The following is a 16,870-nucleotide window of genomic DNA, read 5'->3' as shown; positions in this document are numbered from 1 at the left end:
GCAAGATTCCTCATCATACCAGTTTGCCACTCAGCAGCCTCCATAACCTACTTCTGTTCAGTCTTAGCTAATGGACTCCCCACAGCATTGCTAAGGAATATGCAAGTATCTATCTGTGCAGGGAGAGAAATGCTCTGGAGTATTATCCATTTTGCTTAAAACTCATTTTAATGAGTAAGTAAATTACATAAATTGCAATACTGAAGTTCTGCCTTGAAAAATTACTAATTAATCAAATAGAAGAGCAGATTTGGACTGTTGGGATAGACAAGGTCAGGATAGGAAAACATAATGAAGGTTTGAAATTTACATTCACTTTTACACATTTAAAAAAAAACTTAAGCAAGGACATGTGTTTCAAGCTTAGGAAAAAAAACCCGTTATATTTGTTATATTTAAATAATTTCACACAGAGTACCTTATATTTACATTAAGATACTACTGCCCTGAATTCATATGAAAATTATTTTTTATTCTGAAGTTTTTGTTCTAATAACATAGTCTGCATGCCACGATCAAAAACAGAATTAAACATTTCTAACCTGTTTAAGAACATTCTGTATTTCATCCATAACTGTAGCTAAATTTTTGATTGTCTTATTCAGCTGACCCTCAAATTGCAAATTTTTATCATCTGAGATCTTCAAATTTTCTTGCAGTTGGCCAAGGTCCTTTTTCACTTCTCTGAGCTCCGCAGACAGACTTTTGTTAGAATTCTCCAGTTGCAGTATGGTCTTTTCATCCTCATCTGAAGAAAAATAAAGATTAAGAAATCAGTCATCTACAATCCTGTTTACTTTGCATGCTAATATTCCCTTTACATGCCAACACTATAACTATTGATTTTTGAAGAGCATTAAAAGCTGCATAGTATTACCATTCCAGAACAAATTCTGAGTACATTTAAAAGTCTCACATTCAACAGGAATAAATTAAATAAAAGCATTTCAGCATGGTGACAATGGCACTCAACAATATTTGGTGTGCAAGTTGGGAAACAGAAGACAGAAGTTTATGGTAAACAAAGAGTTAAGAAATTTAGATCACAAATATTATCCCAATTGGTTTATTTACAGTAAGCCTTAGCACTTTGCATGCATGTAAGCACCATCTTCAAAGTAACATCTCACCTGTCTTTTCTTCCAGTAACTGAAGCTTTTGTTCTATCTCTGCCCGCACTCGCTCACTCTTCTCCAGCTTCTGTAAAAGGCTCCCAACATCCACCATGGCTCCATTGTACACGATGAGCCCAACATTTTCCTCTACAGCTTTTGATTCTTGCTTTATAGTAGGTGATGGTAACAGCAATCTGTTTCCTGTATTACATACATTAGCATTAGGAAATAAGAATTTTGCAACTTTTTAGTTCTAGTGACATACCTCAAAAACTTCTAAGAAGAATAAATTCCTACATGAATATATATTCAAGTTTGGTGGTCTATCCCTCATTTTGCTACTTCCTTACCCCAATCCCCCCACTCAAAAAGCAACATGCACTTTAATGACATTCTTTCATACCTCCTTTCTGCAATAATTTGTCTTCAAAAATCAGTCTCTGTTCTACCATGTATAACACTGATCCACCTGACTGCAAAACTGCTGTGAATGAAGATGCTGCTCATCAATATTCAACATTAACCTCTGCCCTTCCTGTTCCCAGATATTAAGATTCAAACTATAGATGGAACACAATGTAATTTATTAACTACTCAAAATCTGCTTTTCCAAAATGGCAGGTTCCCTGATGACCTGAATTAGTTTCTGCAGGAAAGAAGTATTTCAGTACTCTGGTTATAATTTGAACACAATTATCTGGAAGTTTGTGCCATCAAAGAAAAAAAAAAAGCAAACCACCTAACATATCTTCCTGTAGCTCTTCTGATGCTTCTTGATTTTCTTCATCTTTAGAAGTATCTGTTAGTCTTCTATAAAAGCAAGATTCTCTAAACACTACTTTATTTAGAAGCTTCTTGACCTAAAACACAGTAGGGGAAAGAAATACACTTAATACACAGAAATTATATTAGGAAAAGGAATGTTTTAGCTGTGAAACATACAAATTGTACAGCTTTTTCAACTTCAATATAGAGGGGCTTAAAATTAAAACAAGCTGGGGAAAAAAAAGATACTATTTTGAGACAAAAACTACATAGACAATATGGGCATATTAAGAGCTGCAAACTTCACCTTTTTATTCTACGGCAATTTTCAAAAGATAATGAATAGCATTTCAATGTAAATACAAGGTGGCTACATATAAAACCAGGGATAAAGTATAGAAGCAACAACCTTTAAATTGCTAAACCATATTACTCCTACTTACAGCATTCCTGTAATATTTTAAAAGAGATTTCTTTTAATATACAAAACCTGAGCACGTGACAGGTGTAGTCCAAGAGTGTAAAGAATCTCCTCCATGTCCTTCTCCAGAAGATATCCACAGTGACTTTGATCAAAATAAACAAAAGCCATCAGAAGATCCCTATTAACAGTCACCATCTGTGTCTTGTCTTTCTCCTACAGAAAATCCATTATGAGACCATTAGGAAGTTAATATATCTTTTTAATATATCTTCTTTTCCATTATCTACTAAGAACAAGCAACTTTTTAATTTAATACAAGTTTTCCTCTGTTCCTTTTATCAGAACTTAGATTGCAGTAGAGTGATTACTATAGCTAGCATTTACCTACTGAGCTCCAATAATATAAGCAAGCTAATTAGAACAAGTAAGCTTTCAAATATTTGAAATAATTACAGCAGAATGGACAGTAATATCTGGTAAACACAATTCCCTTTTGTTCATGCTAGTAAGATTTAAGCTCATTAAACAACAAAAATGCCTGCTCCTTCCCAATGAGGTATTTTGCTGAACAGCCGTTTTAGAAGTCAAATACTCCTAAACATAAATAAGCATCCAGCTCTCACAGTTACAGCAGTTCTGCTGTCTTCCCATTACGTCTATTTCTTCTTGAAGGAAAAAAATAAAAGGGAATTAGAAACTTGCTTTATTCTTTATAAATAAAGCCTAACAAATCACGCTGTTTCTTAATCCGAACAGAGAAGGCAAGCTACTGGCCCCATGACACAAAAAACATCCATTTTACTGGAGGGAGATGTAAAAACATCACGTTTCCAAACTTTACATGAGAAAAGTCTATCAATCAAGATAAAGTTCTGCTTTTCTTTTGTAAGAATACAGCAGTTGAAAAAAATGGATGAAATAATCACATCTGCTGCCTCCTATGGGGATGTACAGCATTAGTCCTCATATCTTTCAGACACATCAGTGCCTCATGTAAGGCTTTTACCAACAGCTTTCATCCAATGAACTTCAAGAGTCAAAGCTGGGTATAAGCATCTTATCCAAGCTGTGTGATGTCCCCTAACTTCTAAACACACACTATGTTTGACTCCAGAAGTGCTGTAGGAATGAAGGGCTGCAAGTAGGTCTTATAATAAAACTAAAATTAAGCTTTAATTAGGACACCTCTAACAAGGTTATATGTAGTTGTCAAGAAAGGTGTTAATTACTTTATCTTTAGACGACCTCTCTTTACAATGCTTGTTTCCCTCTCTTCTGTCCTCCCGTTTGTTCATTTCCTCTTCATCCCGGTCTGTAAAGCAAAAAGAAAATTCAACATATCCACAGCTATAACTGTTATCTCAAAACACACACATTCACTAAAATAGTTCTCATAACCCCCCAAATATCCAAAATTAATATTGAAAAGTAATTAAAAAAAACCCAACAAACAAATGGCGTTAAAGGGAGTCCTCTTAAATTTTCTTTTGTCTTGTCTAATGTAAGCTTTCTGTCATTTTCCCCCCATGTTTCTTTCACACACACGGATAGAAAAACTGAAACATCCAGGCCAAAATGAGTTGCAACAATTTTCCCTAATGAGGCTTGGCAGAGTCTGCATTCAGCTATCAATATTCCCATTAGGACAAAAATCAGTGCTCTCAAATATTTTATGTATGAAAAACCATATAACTATATAATTAAAAGCATGTGTTTATACTTATTTTTGAGTGACATATGATCCTATGGCTTAGATTCTCCAAGAAGTTACAGATCACATCACTTATTACATGTGAATTACAAACTGCAGGTTTTTTGCTTAAAGGTAGACAAGTACAGTAAAACTGAACCTAAAATTAAGAGAGAAGGAGGAATGTAACAGCAGGGGTGGGTTACAGCATGCAGCTCTGTACCTTATTTGCAAATCTTTGGTCAGAGAATCATGCCAAGTTTAGATTTAAGATCACTTTTCTTGTGAGGAAAACTTTGGGGAAAAAAACTATGTTATAACAAAACTTGCCTAATTGTGCCAACACATTTCTGAGAATCAGTAACTTTCTCCCACCCCTCTGCTGCACACCGGATTGCTCTTAAAAACTCAACTTGTGAATGACACAAGAACAGATCATGGTAAAGAGCAGCACTTGTACAGAACAGACAAGCCCAGGGCACTCTCACAGCCAGATTAGAAGAAAAGTTATTTTGGAAACCACAGATTAGCACCAATTTTTTAAGGCTGATGTAGTACTCTGCCAAAAATACAACTGGAAATGCTGGGATTGCAGTATCTAGAGTGGTTCAAGCCTGCATCTCTAACAAAAACTCTATAAAAGGGCAAAACTCTCTCCAAAAGAACAAAAAACTCAAAGAAATACGAACAAAAAACCTTTCTGAATCTCTGAGCAAGGAAAGAGGGCTATTGCTGCTCCCTGGAGACAGGAAAGTTCCCCAGTCCCTTTCCCCATTTTTTCAGGCAAACAGAACTCCACCCAAAGAGAAAACAGCTCCTCATTACACCATGTGAAGAGCACCCCATACTGCATTCTGGACTATTAAATTAAAACAGGATGACATTTCAGAACTGAGGAATAGAAAGTCAGGCACTTAAAAGTGGCTTGGTTTTTCAGAGGTGCTGAATACTCACATCTCCTACTGACTTCAATGGGAGTTGCGAGTGGTCTGCATTCTGAAAAAAATAAAACCACTTCTATACACATGCCTTACTTTGAGTATCACAGCTAGTTTATATTAACTATGTTCAAACAATGCTTAGCATAAAGTCACTTACATTAAGTAGATCTGGTAAGAATTACTAAAAATAAAATTAGTCTAATAATGACATTTGAAATGTCTAGTTCCAGTGCCTTCTCCAGTTTGAAAGAATGTACAATGGCAATACAATTTTTTTTCTGAAAGCCACACAATTTGTAATGCAAGATACCTTCATCTTCATCTTCAGCCTCTTCTGCCTCCATTGGATCATATTCTTCTTGATTATTGTCATCTTCAGTTTCTTCTTCATCTTTAGAATCATCTTTCTTCTTGTCTTCCTTCTGTAACAAAAGTTCCTAAAAATTTATCCAGTCAGAACTAAAGAAGATGAAAGTAAAAACCTCACTACCAGTCATTCAAGATCTGCCTACTTGTATATTTAATCACTTAAACAAAATACAAATCTATGTGATATAGCTGAATGTTAAAATAGTCCCCAATACACCCATAAAATTTTTAAATTACTGAGTATGACTGAAGTATATTTAAATAGATTGAGTCAAACCAATTCAGTAACATTATGAGACCTGACTTTTGAAAAGCAGTGAAAGAAAAATTCAATTAGAAACAGCTCAATATTGATCTAGACACTATACTACCTCATATGAGCTACCTACAGACCTTCTTTTCATCTTTATCTTCTTTTTTGTCTTTATCATCTCCAGATTTTCTCCTCTTAGGTTTTGGGTCATCTGTTTCATCATCTTTTTCTTCCTTTTTTTCTTTTCTCTCATCTTTTTTGCTTTTTTTGTCTTTTTTGTCCTCTCTCTCTGGGAGAGAAATCAGTGCTTTGTAAATTCTGACACCAAAATCTCTCTGAAGCATTTCATTGAAGAGTTCTGCAAACAATGATACCTGCACATGAAGGATAATGAAAAGAAAATTGACAAATAGTAAAATTATGACTCTGTATTAAAATTCTGACATAGCAGAAGTCAGTAAGGTAGCACCTTACAGCTATTTAATTGTACATGTACATATTTTGAATAATGTTTTAAAACTATCTACTTTGAATACTGAAGCCTGCAACAGCTTTATAAAAATGCTTCTTCCCTGTACTGCTGTAGTTTAGGACCTAGGCTAGCTGTATGAATTATAAACCCAGATTCATGTCTGAAAACCTGTACATTTCTTCTAGATTATCATACAGTGACTGCCCTTGCTATTGTAAACCAGGTACCAGAGGACTGGACAACTTTTTGAAAGAAGTAAGTTTCTTTAAGAAGAAATTAAAGTTCTAAAAGAAATTAAAGTTTTATTTTTCCATGCCATTGTAAACTTTCAGAATTTAACACTGCTCTTGTCACACAGAATTTAGAAGAAACCAGAATGGCTAAATTTAAGTAGCATAGCTACATTACCTCAAAGGAATGTTCCTTATTATCTTCTAATCTATAATCCAGCAGAACACTAAGAGACATAATGCTACAGTCAAACTTCCCACTCTTTGCTGCCCAGTTAGGGTGTACAATGATTGCTGGTTCATCAGGCAAGACGTATCTTCTCTCCCGACGCTGACGTTCCAGTTCTTCCTGACGCTTCCTTTCCTCTTCCTAAAGAGGCAAAAACACAACATACAGCATTCTGCAAAGCTGAAACCTCAGCCTACATATTACTTTGTAAGATGCACTGCTAAGAAGAAAGTGAAGGAAAGCCTAAGCTGCTGAATGCTAAGCAGAAGACAAACATTTTCAGAATGCATACCATGCTCACTGCCAAACAGGCATCTAGGGAGACCAGAAACTTGAGCAACACAGAGCAGAACATGCAGTGCTGTTAGCAATGAACACCTTCCAACCATCTTCTGGTGCTCACAGCATGTTTATTCAACATTGGAAGTACTTCAGCTAGTTCACTTCAAAAAATGGCATCTTTTCTAGCTTGAGAGTCCTGAGGGGTCTATTGCTTGTCTAGGGGTGTTTTCAGAGCTGTACAGTACACCGATTCCTTTCATAGGAAAATACTTCATACATCATTTACTCAGCTCTTTTGATTATCAAAAATGCAATCTGTATAGATACAGCTGATTCAAACCAAGTAAAAGACTTCTGAAAAAGTAAAATACCAAGCTGCTTACTGATTGTCAAGAGAGAACTAGCAGTCTCATGAGCATGAAAAGAAGTCACAGAAGAGCTTGAGCTTTTTAAAAAAGCAAGCACAATCAGAGCTCTGTTCCCTAATACTAAAGAGAGTTGTGGCAAGAAACCCCAAGACATCTGAAGCCCGTCCAACTTGTGAGAGACAACAGCAGCTGCCAGAACTAGCAAACACGTGGCCTTTGCTCCCTCAACAAGATTTACACAGATGTGTAAAATTTCATACCAACCCATAATAGTTAGCAGGTAAGAATATACTAAAAAGCAGACAGCACACATTATGTTCTCCAAACATTTATGCCCCTTTTCTGTGGTCGAGCTTTAACCTTACTGCAAAGATCTTGTTCATCCTTGAGAAACAGCAAAACAGACTGAGTAGTGCTGAAACTACCAATGGCAAAACTACAGAAACTTCAACACACAGGAAGTTAAAAGCAAAAATAAAAGCCTCATAACAAAGGAAAACAAACCTAAGATAAACATCAGTAGTGTGAAAAAACTGGACTGTTTGAAATGATGTAACATTATGCAGACTGGAACCTGCTCTCCTATCATTTTCCCAGTAATTCTCTGAGGCTTGTATGCTGCTAAAAGCCGTAACAACTGAACAGGTTCCATTTCATGTAGGTTTAAGCAGTTAAGATCTTGTTCAGTATGTTCACCTGTTCTCGAGCATAGCTTTTCTTGGGAGTTTGGGATTTAGTTTTCCTTGCATTTAAGGTCTGACATTAATTCAGGCACCCTCAGCATAGCTACACATTTCAACTGACTATGCCAATATAAAGAAATTCAAACTTCCCAATATTTCATTCCAATTCAGCAGCTCAAGTTACAGCAAGAGTTCCAAGTACAGTCATCTGAGAAGTACAATACCAAAACAACTAGGCACACTCCTGTACTTCTGATACTTTTTTGTATACAATTTAAATATATAATACTTATGCATAATTAATAACACTTAAAATACATTCAAAACCTAACCTCTTTGTCATCTTCAGATTTCCTATCTTCCTCCTCTTCCTCTTCTTTCTCAGACTTCTCTAGCTCCTTTTGCTCTTCTTTTTGTTCCTCTACTTTCAGCTGTTTTGTCAGTCGAGCTATCAACTGAGATTTCAGTCCTTTAGAGCTAAGGGTTCGACTTTCTAGTTCTTTGCGAAGGTCATTTACCTGGTAAACAAAACCCTCTGTAAGTGGTGTCAGTGACACTGCAAAACGTGATTAGCAGAAAAGGTGAAGTAAAAATCAAACAAGAGGACAGAAAACTCAACTGCATGTTTAAAGTCCAAACTGAAAAACACTGACATTTACAGATATAAAAAGTATTGCATTTCAAGCTGTACTTCCTCAAAGAACCCCTTTTTGAGGGACATTTTACAGGGGCAGGGGAAGGATTATACTGTAGCAAAGCAACATTACTATTTTCAAGGAAGTTTTTTATTACAACTCCTGATATATATTTCTGTATAATTATTGTGTTTTAAAACTAAGAGCAAAGTATTTTAGATTGCACATTTTTAAATGCAAGTATATACGAGTAGATCACTGCAGAATTTTAATTTTCCAGTTGATGTATCATATGTGGAAAACTTATTATACAAAGTTCTGCAGTTCCCAATAGTTTCAATTAGCAGTTTTCACTTATTAAAATCACATGTATAGTGTGGTATCATATCCAATACCTATAAAGTCAGCAAGTAAGATAAAACACAATCGAAGGTTTTCTCTTCAGTTAAGGGAATATACATCTGTATTTCAGGCCTTGCCTTAAAGAAAAAAAAAAAAGTACAATGGACCCACGTTAAGAAAAATGTTATCTACCTTCATTGTTTTTGGATCCAGTTTAGACCAGTGCGTGGGTGTAGAGATCTCCTTAGCTTCCCCATCATCCTTTTCCTCTTCATCCTGAGAAATAAAATTTAGAAATTATCACTCAGAAAGCCTGAAAGCATTTCAGTTATTTTTTTTTTTTTAATTCTGTTGCTGATCTGTGCAAGGTCACAACTCTTTCAGATAGTCTTCTCCTAAAGTTATCATTTAGACAAGTTCACACACACATTCTACCACTTTATAAATGATCACAGTGCCACTCAACCAATACAAGCCAGATCTGTGGAACACAAAAGGGTGATGAGCAACACCACAAAGGATATCGGGGTTACGCAGACACTGCTGGTCTCCATTAACCACACAGTGTGTGATTTCCCCCCAGATTTTAAATCCTCCAAATTACTCTTTGTTCAGTCAGACCTTCCCTTATTCCAAGATGTTGATCAGCCACATGGCCTGAAATTCAGATGTTTCAGACTACTGTTTGTTCGGTTTCAAATATCACAATTAGAACTGGCCACAAGAGAGAATTTAGATTTTAGAAAATGGCAAAATGTTTTAAAGACATCTATTAATAAACTGCATCTCACTCAACAACTGGTTCCAGATTCCAGCAACTACATCTATGATCAACAAGTTTTCTGCGCATCATAAGCACAATTTAATTCCATTTGTGATAGCAGCATACACATTTAAAGTTAGTGAACTAGCTGAAATAAAAATAAAAACCAACATTCACTACACTGCTGAAAGCTGGTTTACCAGTCATTGTTACCAGTTATGTTCCTCCTATGTATGTATGTAATGTAGTATGTGGTGTGCATTTTGTGCCTGTGTTCCTGTGCCTGTGAGAAGCAGAAATAGAAAAAGGGATTAGCGTTCAGTGCCTGTTCTCCATCAGCCTCCTTGCGTTCACCCTGAAGCTTCTCGACCAGCTGCTGCTTGTATCCTCGGGAGAGGGTTTCCCACTCTGAGCGGGTGGGAAGGCAATGCCAAACATCCGGGAAAAATAAAACCACTGTCTCCACATGAGCTGGAACTGTACGCCCCTTGTGGGTCTCCTCAGGGCGATGGTAGCGAATCTCTGCAAAACGGTACCTGTTGCAAGGGAAGAAGCATGTTGGAAAAAAAATTCTACAATACATTTTAAAGAGCCTAGATCACTTGTAGCACATCAAGTAAAGAAACTTTGCTGCAAGACCTTGAAGCTTATCTAAAGAAAAAAATTATGGAAGCCATATTTTCTCTTTTGGCACATTTATGAAAAGGAATCACAATTGAAAAGGAGGAAAACCAATGAAATTCTTGTATACACAACTTGTTCAGCACACACACAGGCTTAATGTGCAAATAAAAGTCATCGAAGCACTTTAAATTTAGCATACAAAAGGCTTTGCTGGTACTAGTAAAACCACAATGAGTGTTAACACACGACAAACTCATCAAGAGAAAATATGGCTATATAAATGAACAGCTATTTATTTATAACAAAAGAACAATGAAATGAAGTTCTCTTGACGATCTTCTCCAGCTATGCACAAAATGAAAAATTTTCAACACACATTCATTAAAAAAATTACAGCATGTCAAAATGAATCCAGAACTTTTAATTAGTTCTTAATGCAGTATTCAGCACAGTTGGCACCAATCAAGCTTTTTACAAAACAGAACATCCTTTGAGTAGTTCACCTGCACTACCAAGAACAGCCGACAGAGAGGTTTTTCCATATTTTTTTTTTTAACTGCTGGTAACAGAGAGGTATTTCTACAGTGTACTTTGCTTTGGAGGACAGTACTTACCATTGTGTGCACACACTTAAGTCAATCCCTGTAAGAGCCTTGCAACAACGAATAGCCGTCTTTATCAGCACCGAAGGGTCCTTTTCTGGATCAGGTCCATCCAGTGATGGGGACCAGTGTCCTCCAATTGCCATAGCTTCATCTTTGCCTTTCATACCCACTAAAAACTAGACAAAGAGAGTCTTCTGAATGTTCCCCCACTAGGGGTAGAGACATTTTTCCAAAGAGCAAAGAATATTTCATAGCACACACACTGAATTCCATGAGCAAACTGTCATATTATTTTGAAATCTGAAAAATGAAAGTCAGTCAAGAAAGAGTTCAGTTATTTTTTTTTCCACAGAGTATTTCAGAAATGGAATAGGTTTAAAACATCATCACTCATTCTTGTTTGCAAGACTTTCCATCAGGTTTCTTTATTAGTATAGGCTTCTACCTCTGTGATTAAAAGCTTTCTAAGAAAGAGAGAGATACTGCTTTAGATTGTGTCTTAATTGGTACACATTTATAGGTGGTCCTGCTTAAAAGTGATAAAGCAAAGCTACAAAAGACCATAAAAGCATTATATCAACAAATTCAAGTACTCCCATTTGATTTAAGGTGGAGCAGTTTAATAAGAAAACAAGTCTCTGTTGTCCTGAGACACCATAACACAGGTTGTGCAGTTCAACAATAGTCGAATTTCACTCTATACAATTGTTACTTAACTGTTGCTTCGATTGTATTCTCTTCACAGTTGAGCCTTTACAAAAACAGTCTAGGTAATTAAGAAAAGGCTAACAAAGTTAATTATTACATAATTAATGTAGGTTTCTCCAAATACCTATTGTTTGAGTTTGAGTAGTTGTAGAAAGCAGTAAATATGAAAACTATGAAGACAAAGCTCCTAGAAACTGGAAAAATAATTGGCATATAGAAACCAGGTCTCTTCAAAGGAAAAATGAAGCCATCATTCAGCTTCCTACAAGTTCCTCCCTTACTGACAAGTTCTAAAACCAACCTTTATTGCCAAAAGTGTCTGGCATTGAATCATATTTACCTTTACAAGTCTAGCAGGATGCTGAAATCCATCACGAAGTTCTTGGGGATCTTCAGCCAGAGCACATGACTTGTGGTAGAGATCTTCCATACTAGGACTAGCCATCAACATCACCTGTTGTGCAAGTCAGATCAGTGTTGGGAAGTGTCTGAACTATGACTGGTAACCAATGACCACAACTTCCAAGCACATACAGACAAGTACTTTTTCCTTAATGTCACAATAAATCAGAAAAAGTAAAGGTAAAATAAAACTGAGTGTTAAAATGTCTACCAAGGACCAATTTCCCTCTGCTCCATATGGATGTGATGTGTGATCTTACCTTAGAAAATGAACTAAAAGCATATAAAAGCAACATGCTTCACATGTTATCGCTATATGCCAAATATCCTATACCAAGAAGCACAATGAGTACATTTCTGGTTTCAGGAACTGACTCTTTCCATTTTGTAACAATCAGAAGACAACCAACTAACACACTGATCTGTATCCTCACAACATCCCATTAGCTCAGTCAAAGCTAACAAGGTCACTTGATGTTCTATACAGGTTAATTTTATGAAAACAGGAGGCTATTCCTCAGTTCCTGAATGTATTTCTAAGCTTAGCCATCTAGAAGAGAGCTCTTGCTCTGCATCAATACACTCAAAAAACAGTATATCTGATACATAAGCCAAGGCTTCAAGGTTTTTATACACAGAAGGCAAATAAAGTCTTTCAGAAACACTAGGGTTAAATGCAGTTTTGTTTCTCAACCTATCTTGAACATGAAATATTTCTAAAACAGACTGCTTTCAGGCCTATATGAATGAGCTTTCAAATGGAACAGGTTCTAGGAAGACATTTTGACACTGAGGTCTTTTATACACCACAACCCTTGATTCAGCATTTTTTGACATTCAGAGAATCCCAATATGCTCAATCTACTTTCAACAAAACAATAAACAGAGATGAATCTGAAAGAAAGAAAACATCACCAAACAGAAGAGCACAAACTACACAGAAAGGATCATCAAAGGAAGAAAAGGGGGGAGGGGCATTCATTAAATAGTCCAAATTAATTGCCAAGAAATACATTCAGAGATCTTGCAGGAACTGGCTTTCTTTCCTGTAATCAGATCAGTGCAACTGGGTGCAGAGAACAGAAAAGACGTCAGTAAAACTAGATTTAGAACAGCTTTAGTAACAAAATAAACCCCTGCCATGGTTCTTCAAGCTCTCCATATTAGCTCTTTTCAGTGAAGTTTAAAACACTGTATTTTGCTCAAATTGCTATGGTATATTTTCAGTTCAATTATACTAATTTTTTCAACCTATGGCAAACAAAATTAACAGCTGTAATACTGGAAACTTGTACAAACCTTTGCACTGTATAGATGATCAGCATCAGGTGGATCAAGGACTGCAGCATTTTTATCTATGGGATCTACTTCTCTATGCATTACGTAGAAATTACAGTAGTTCCCCAGCTGAAATGGTCTAGACATAGGAAAAGCATCCACCCATGTGAACTGAGCATCAAAGAAATCGCTTGGAATATACAAATTTTGGTAACGCCTCCTCAGCTCCATCATATCACAGCTACGGCTGAAATAAACAACATTATTTGAAAGATACAGCACAGGAGAACTACGAATAAAGCACATATTTAAGAGGTCTATTAACTAGAAATGCAACAATCATATATTAAATGTTATATATACACAAAATTTGAAGAGCAAATACTTAAGAGTGTCATGTATTGAAGTTTAAAACCAAGTAACTACTAAACACTCTTTGAGTAAAGGTGTCTGCCTACTAGGAAATATTTGTTCAGTTAAAAGGGTATTTTGCAGTAGCATTCAAAAATAACAAAAATAACAAATAACACTCAGAAATTACATACTTGATCTTTCTTTAAAGATGAGATCATCATTTAACACTTACTAGACACACACGTGTTGACACGGGCTCACAGAAACGTGTGCCCACAATTAAAGTGAATGTAGGTAAACAACTGGCACTGCAGACATACCAGTCCAAGGAAAACTTGGAAAACTGAACCGTGTAACGGGGAACAACGCGTCGCGGTCTTCGAGGCGACCGCTCCCGCTCTCGTCTGGGGGATCTCTCTCTGGAGCGTTTTCTCTGGGGTGATCTTTCCCGGGACCTACGTCTCTCTCGGTCTCTCTCACGGCTTCAAAAACGCAGAGAATACACAAATATTTTTGCATGCTTGTAAAACAAAAAGCTTTATAGCACAACAGAACCTAGACCTGTCAAGAGATGACTTACAAAAATGAGAAGTTCCTCATAGCTTGTTTCAGCACACTGTCTCCTTACAAGAGACTGATGATACAATTCCTTCATTTTTGATAGGCAAGAACCCTTCACTACTACCTAATGGTAAAGACACTTGTATGTATCACTCACTCCTGAGCAAGGAGCTCAGCTCTGTTTCAAGAAAGCTCTTGACAAAATGATTGTTGCCTAGCCTTCTACAACACACCTTCTGTCATCTTTCCGGTTTGGCATAGGGTCTCCTCCTCTGTCATTCCTCCCAGAAAATCTGGATGGTGGGTCTAATCTTCGAGCTGGTTGAGGCTGTGAAACTAGACGAACAGGGGGCTGTAGCAAGCCACCTGAAACAAAAATTAAGATCAGTAAACAATTGGGCGCAACAAGCTACAATACAAACATTGCTGCTTTACAGTTGTTTCACTTGGGTACATTTTCTGAACTAACTCTGGAGTCAAAGAAATCTGTTTATTATGAATGGTAACCCCAAGGAGCTCTAGAAACCTATGCTTTTTCTTCACTGATGCAACCTGAACCTCTAGGAAGTAGAAGTGGTTTAAAAGCCTCTTCTCAAGACAGAAGCTAATATAACCTAAGCACACAGTAAATAGCTAAAGTAAATGAACTAAAGGAAGCCTAGAACTTATTTTTGAGGTTATTAACAGGTAAAAACAATTTTATTCCAGGGAAGTTTTTCTTATATCAATTTATTATACTGCTTCATCAATCCTTCAGCACATACTTCTGTCTCAAAATATTTAGCCAACTGATTGTAAATGGAGCAAACATTACAAACTATCAATGAATGAGTTGTAATTAGAATATAATATGCAATTAACCAAAACAGTTCTGCTTAGATGACAGCTTAATCTTCTCCACTTGCTTTTAGTGTAAGACAAGTCTTAATTTTAACTTATGATTGATCCTACTGCTGATTCTCCAGCTTCTCAAAGCTCAAGTGACCTCACAACCACCTTTGTGTGCCACGTTTGGCAGTGTTTCTTCTCTCAAATGCCAACTTGGCCAACTAAAATAAATAAAAACACAAATATAGAAGTAATAGTTTTAACACAGGTGTGAAACCTGATCTTGTTGAACACTCTGGAAGATGCTTCAGAACTACACTGCCATTAGTACTTACAACTGCCCAATTTGTCTGTGAGTCTCAGAAGAAAAAAATAACACTGAATGTGCTTTTCGATTATGAAATCCTAATACAAACAGGACTGCATGGGGATCTCACTAACCAGGTGATTCTTGAGCTATCACAGGCAACATGCCTTGCATGTAGTTGAAGAAAGAGGCATTTTCAAAGTGAAAATTCTATAAAGTTCTTTCCATATTATTTCAACTATTACTTTAGTCTTCCAACTACAAAAAATAATCACACCCTAAGTACCAGGAGCACAAGAAATATTGTGAAAGATCAAAAGAAACAGGTGAAGGATCACCTTTCTGCTGTGGCTGCTGCAGTAATGGCTGAGGCTGTGTCTGAAGCAAAGGTGTGATTGAAGCTGCTGATATCTGTGCCTGCAGCAAGGACTGTGGCTGAGACTGTGCCTGAACACCAAATGCAGTCTGCTGTGCAATGGGCTGAAGAACTGCTGGAGGGGTCTTCAGTAATGGCTGAGCTTGTGTCTGGTTCTAACAGAAGAAGAGAAAATGGGTTGTGAGCAAGTTTTAACCAGAAGCAGTCACTATAAGTTAGACTGGGTAGCCCCACATACCTGATTTGGAAGTGTCTGAATCCTTTGTGCATTCCATTTGAATGGCATATTAGGATTGTAAGTAGCTTCTACCAAAACTCTGTCACCCACCTGAGGTGTCTTTCCTTTAACAGCACTGCAAACATTGCAGAAAATGTATTGTGAGAGTCTTATGCAGCTCGTTTTACAATTGCAAGATACATTTAAAGTTGAAAGAAAGCAGATAAAAGTTAATTAAAAAAAAAAAGCTTATAGGAACAGCATCTACTCCCAAATGCTGTACTATCCCAAAAAGTACTATCAGCTTCTGGTCAGAGCATGTACAGGAATTTAATTCCTGTTTTTGGCCCTAAAGCAGAAGCTACCTAAACAGTGCTGACTTAACATAGGCAGATAGCATTTAACCACCCACAAATTCTGTAATTTCAAACTATATGGCGCTTAGTGTGTTCCGAGTCTCTTGGGTTTGGGTTTTGCATTAACAAAATGTTAAATCACATAAAGGAATTGAGATGTAGTGTCTATTAACTTACTGAACCATCTGATTTCCAGTGCTGAAAAAACCCTCATACTACCTGCAGGCACTATCAGCGGAGTCACAGAATTAAGAGCGCAATAAACTAAATCTTTTATTTATTGAGGGTATCACAGAGGACATGTACAGGCAAGTATTTCTACCTTACCTAAGTTGAAAAAAGACATCTTCATCCACAAAACCAAATGTATCATGTAGTTTAGTAACTACCCCAGTGAAGACACGCTGCTTTTGTGGTTGGGTTTGCTGCTGACTTGACCGGGGTGCTGGGTAAGAAACAGTTATCTGGGCTGCTGGTTGAGGAGTAGACAGGCTAAGACTGGTAGGTAGTGCAACAGCTGGCTGGAAGTAAAATAAAGCAAACTATAAATATTATAACCAGCTGACACAGCTACAAGGAACAGTTCCTTCACCCATGTAGACAGGAGTTTAGAATGTGTCTAATACAATTCCCTTGAAGAGATTTTAAGAAGGTGGAAGTTTTGGAGTTGTTGTTTCTTTTCTTTTAATTACT

The 16,870-nt window shown here is 36.7% G+C and overlaps 1 protein-coding gene and 1 non-coding gene across 5 annotated transcripts in view; both read right to left on the bottom strand.

The window, feature by feature from the left end:
• Positions 1–16,870, bottom strand: part of CCAR1 (cell division cycle and apoptosis regulator 1) — a 28,129-nt gene that overhangs the window by 1,291 nt on the left and 9,968 nt on the right. For 3 of the 4 annotated variants that reach the window (XM_030453589.1, XM_030453590.1, XM_030453591.1), the window contains 20 exons: positions 16,505–16,698; positions 15,843–15,957; positions 15,567–15,759; positions 14,327–14,459; positions 13,853–14,014; positions 13,200–13,425; positions 11,839–11,952; positions 10,800–10,966; positions 9,887–10,097; positions 8,991–9,074; positions 8,154–8,339; positions 6,438–6,629; positions 5,698–5,931; positions 5,246–5,357; positions 4,949–4,990; positions 3,534–3,616; positions 2,371–2,517; positions 1,855–1,975; positions 1,131–1,316; positions 543–748 (listed from right to left, as the gene is read on the bottom strand). In XM_030453589.1, coding sequence (XP_030309449.1) covers positions 543–748; positions 1,131–1,316; positions 1,855–1,975; positions 2,371–2,517; positions 3,534–3,616; positions 4,949–4,990; positions 5,246–5,357; positions 5,698–5,931; positions 6,438–6,629; positions 8,154–8,339; positions 8,991–9,074; positions 9,887–10,097; positions 10,800–10,966; positions 11,839–11,952; positions 13,200–13,425; positions 13,853–14,014; positions 14,327–14,459; positions 15,567–15,759; positions 15,843–15,957; positions 16,505–16,698 — 3,108 coding nt within the window. The remainder of the gene's footprint in view (positions 1–542; positions 749–1,130; positions 1,317–1,854; positions 1,976–2,370; positions 2,518–3,533; positions 3,617–4,948; positions 4,991–5,245; positions 5,358–5,697; positions 5,932–6,437; positions 6,630–8,153; positions 8,340–8,990; positions 9,075–9,886; positions 10,098–10,799; positions 10,967–11,838; positions 11,953–13,199; positions 13,426–13,852; positions 14,015–14,326; positions 14,460–15,566; positions 15,760–15,842; positions 15,958–16,504; positions 16,699–16,870) is intronic. The other variant, XM_030453592.1, reaches the window with a different exon arrangement.
• Positions 11,117–11,182, bottom strand: LOC115598562. Its single transcript, XR_003987731.1, has one exon. It is a non-coding gene; the product is annotated as a small nucleolar RNA SNORD98 (small nucleolar RNA).

Source organism: Calypte anna, chromosome 6 (assembly GCF_003957555.1).
Source record: "Calypte anna isolate BGI_N300 chromosome 6, bCalAnn1_v1.p, whole genome shotgun sequence".
NCBI lineage: Eukaryota > Metazoa > Chordata > Aves > Apodiformes > Trochilidae > Calypte > Calypte anna.
The sequence above is the reverse complement of the archived record's forward strand: the minus strand, read 5'-3'. Positions and strand labels throughout refer to the sequence as shown.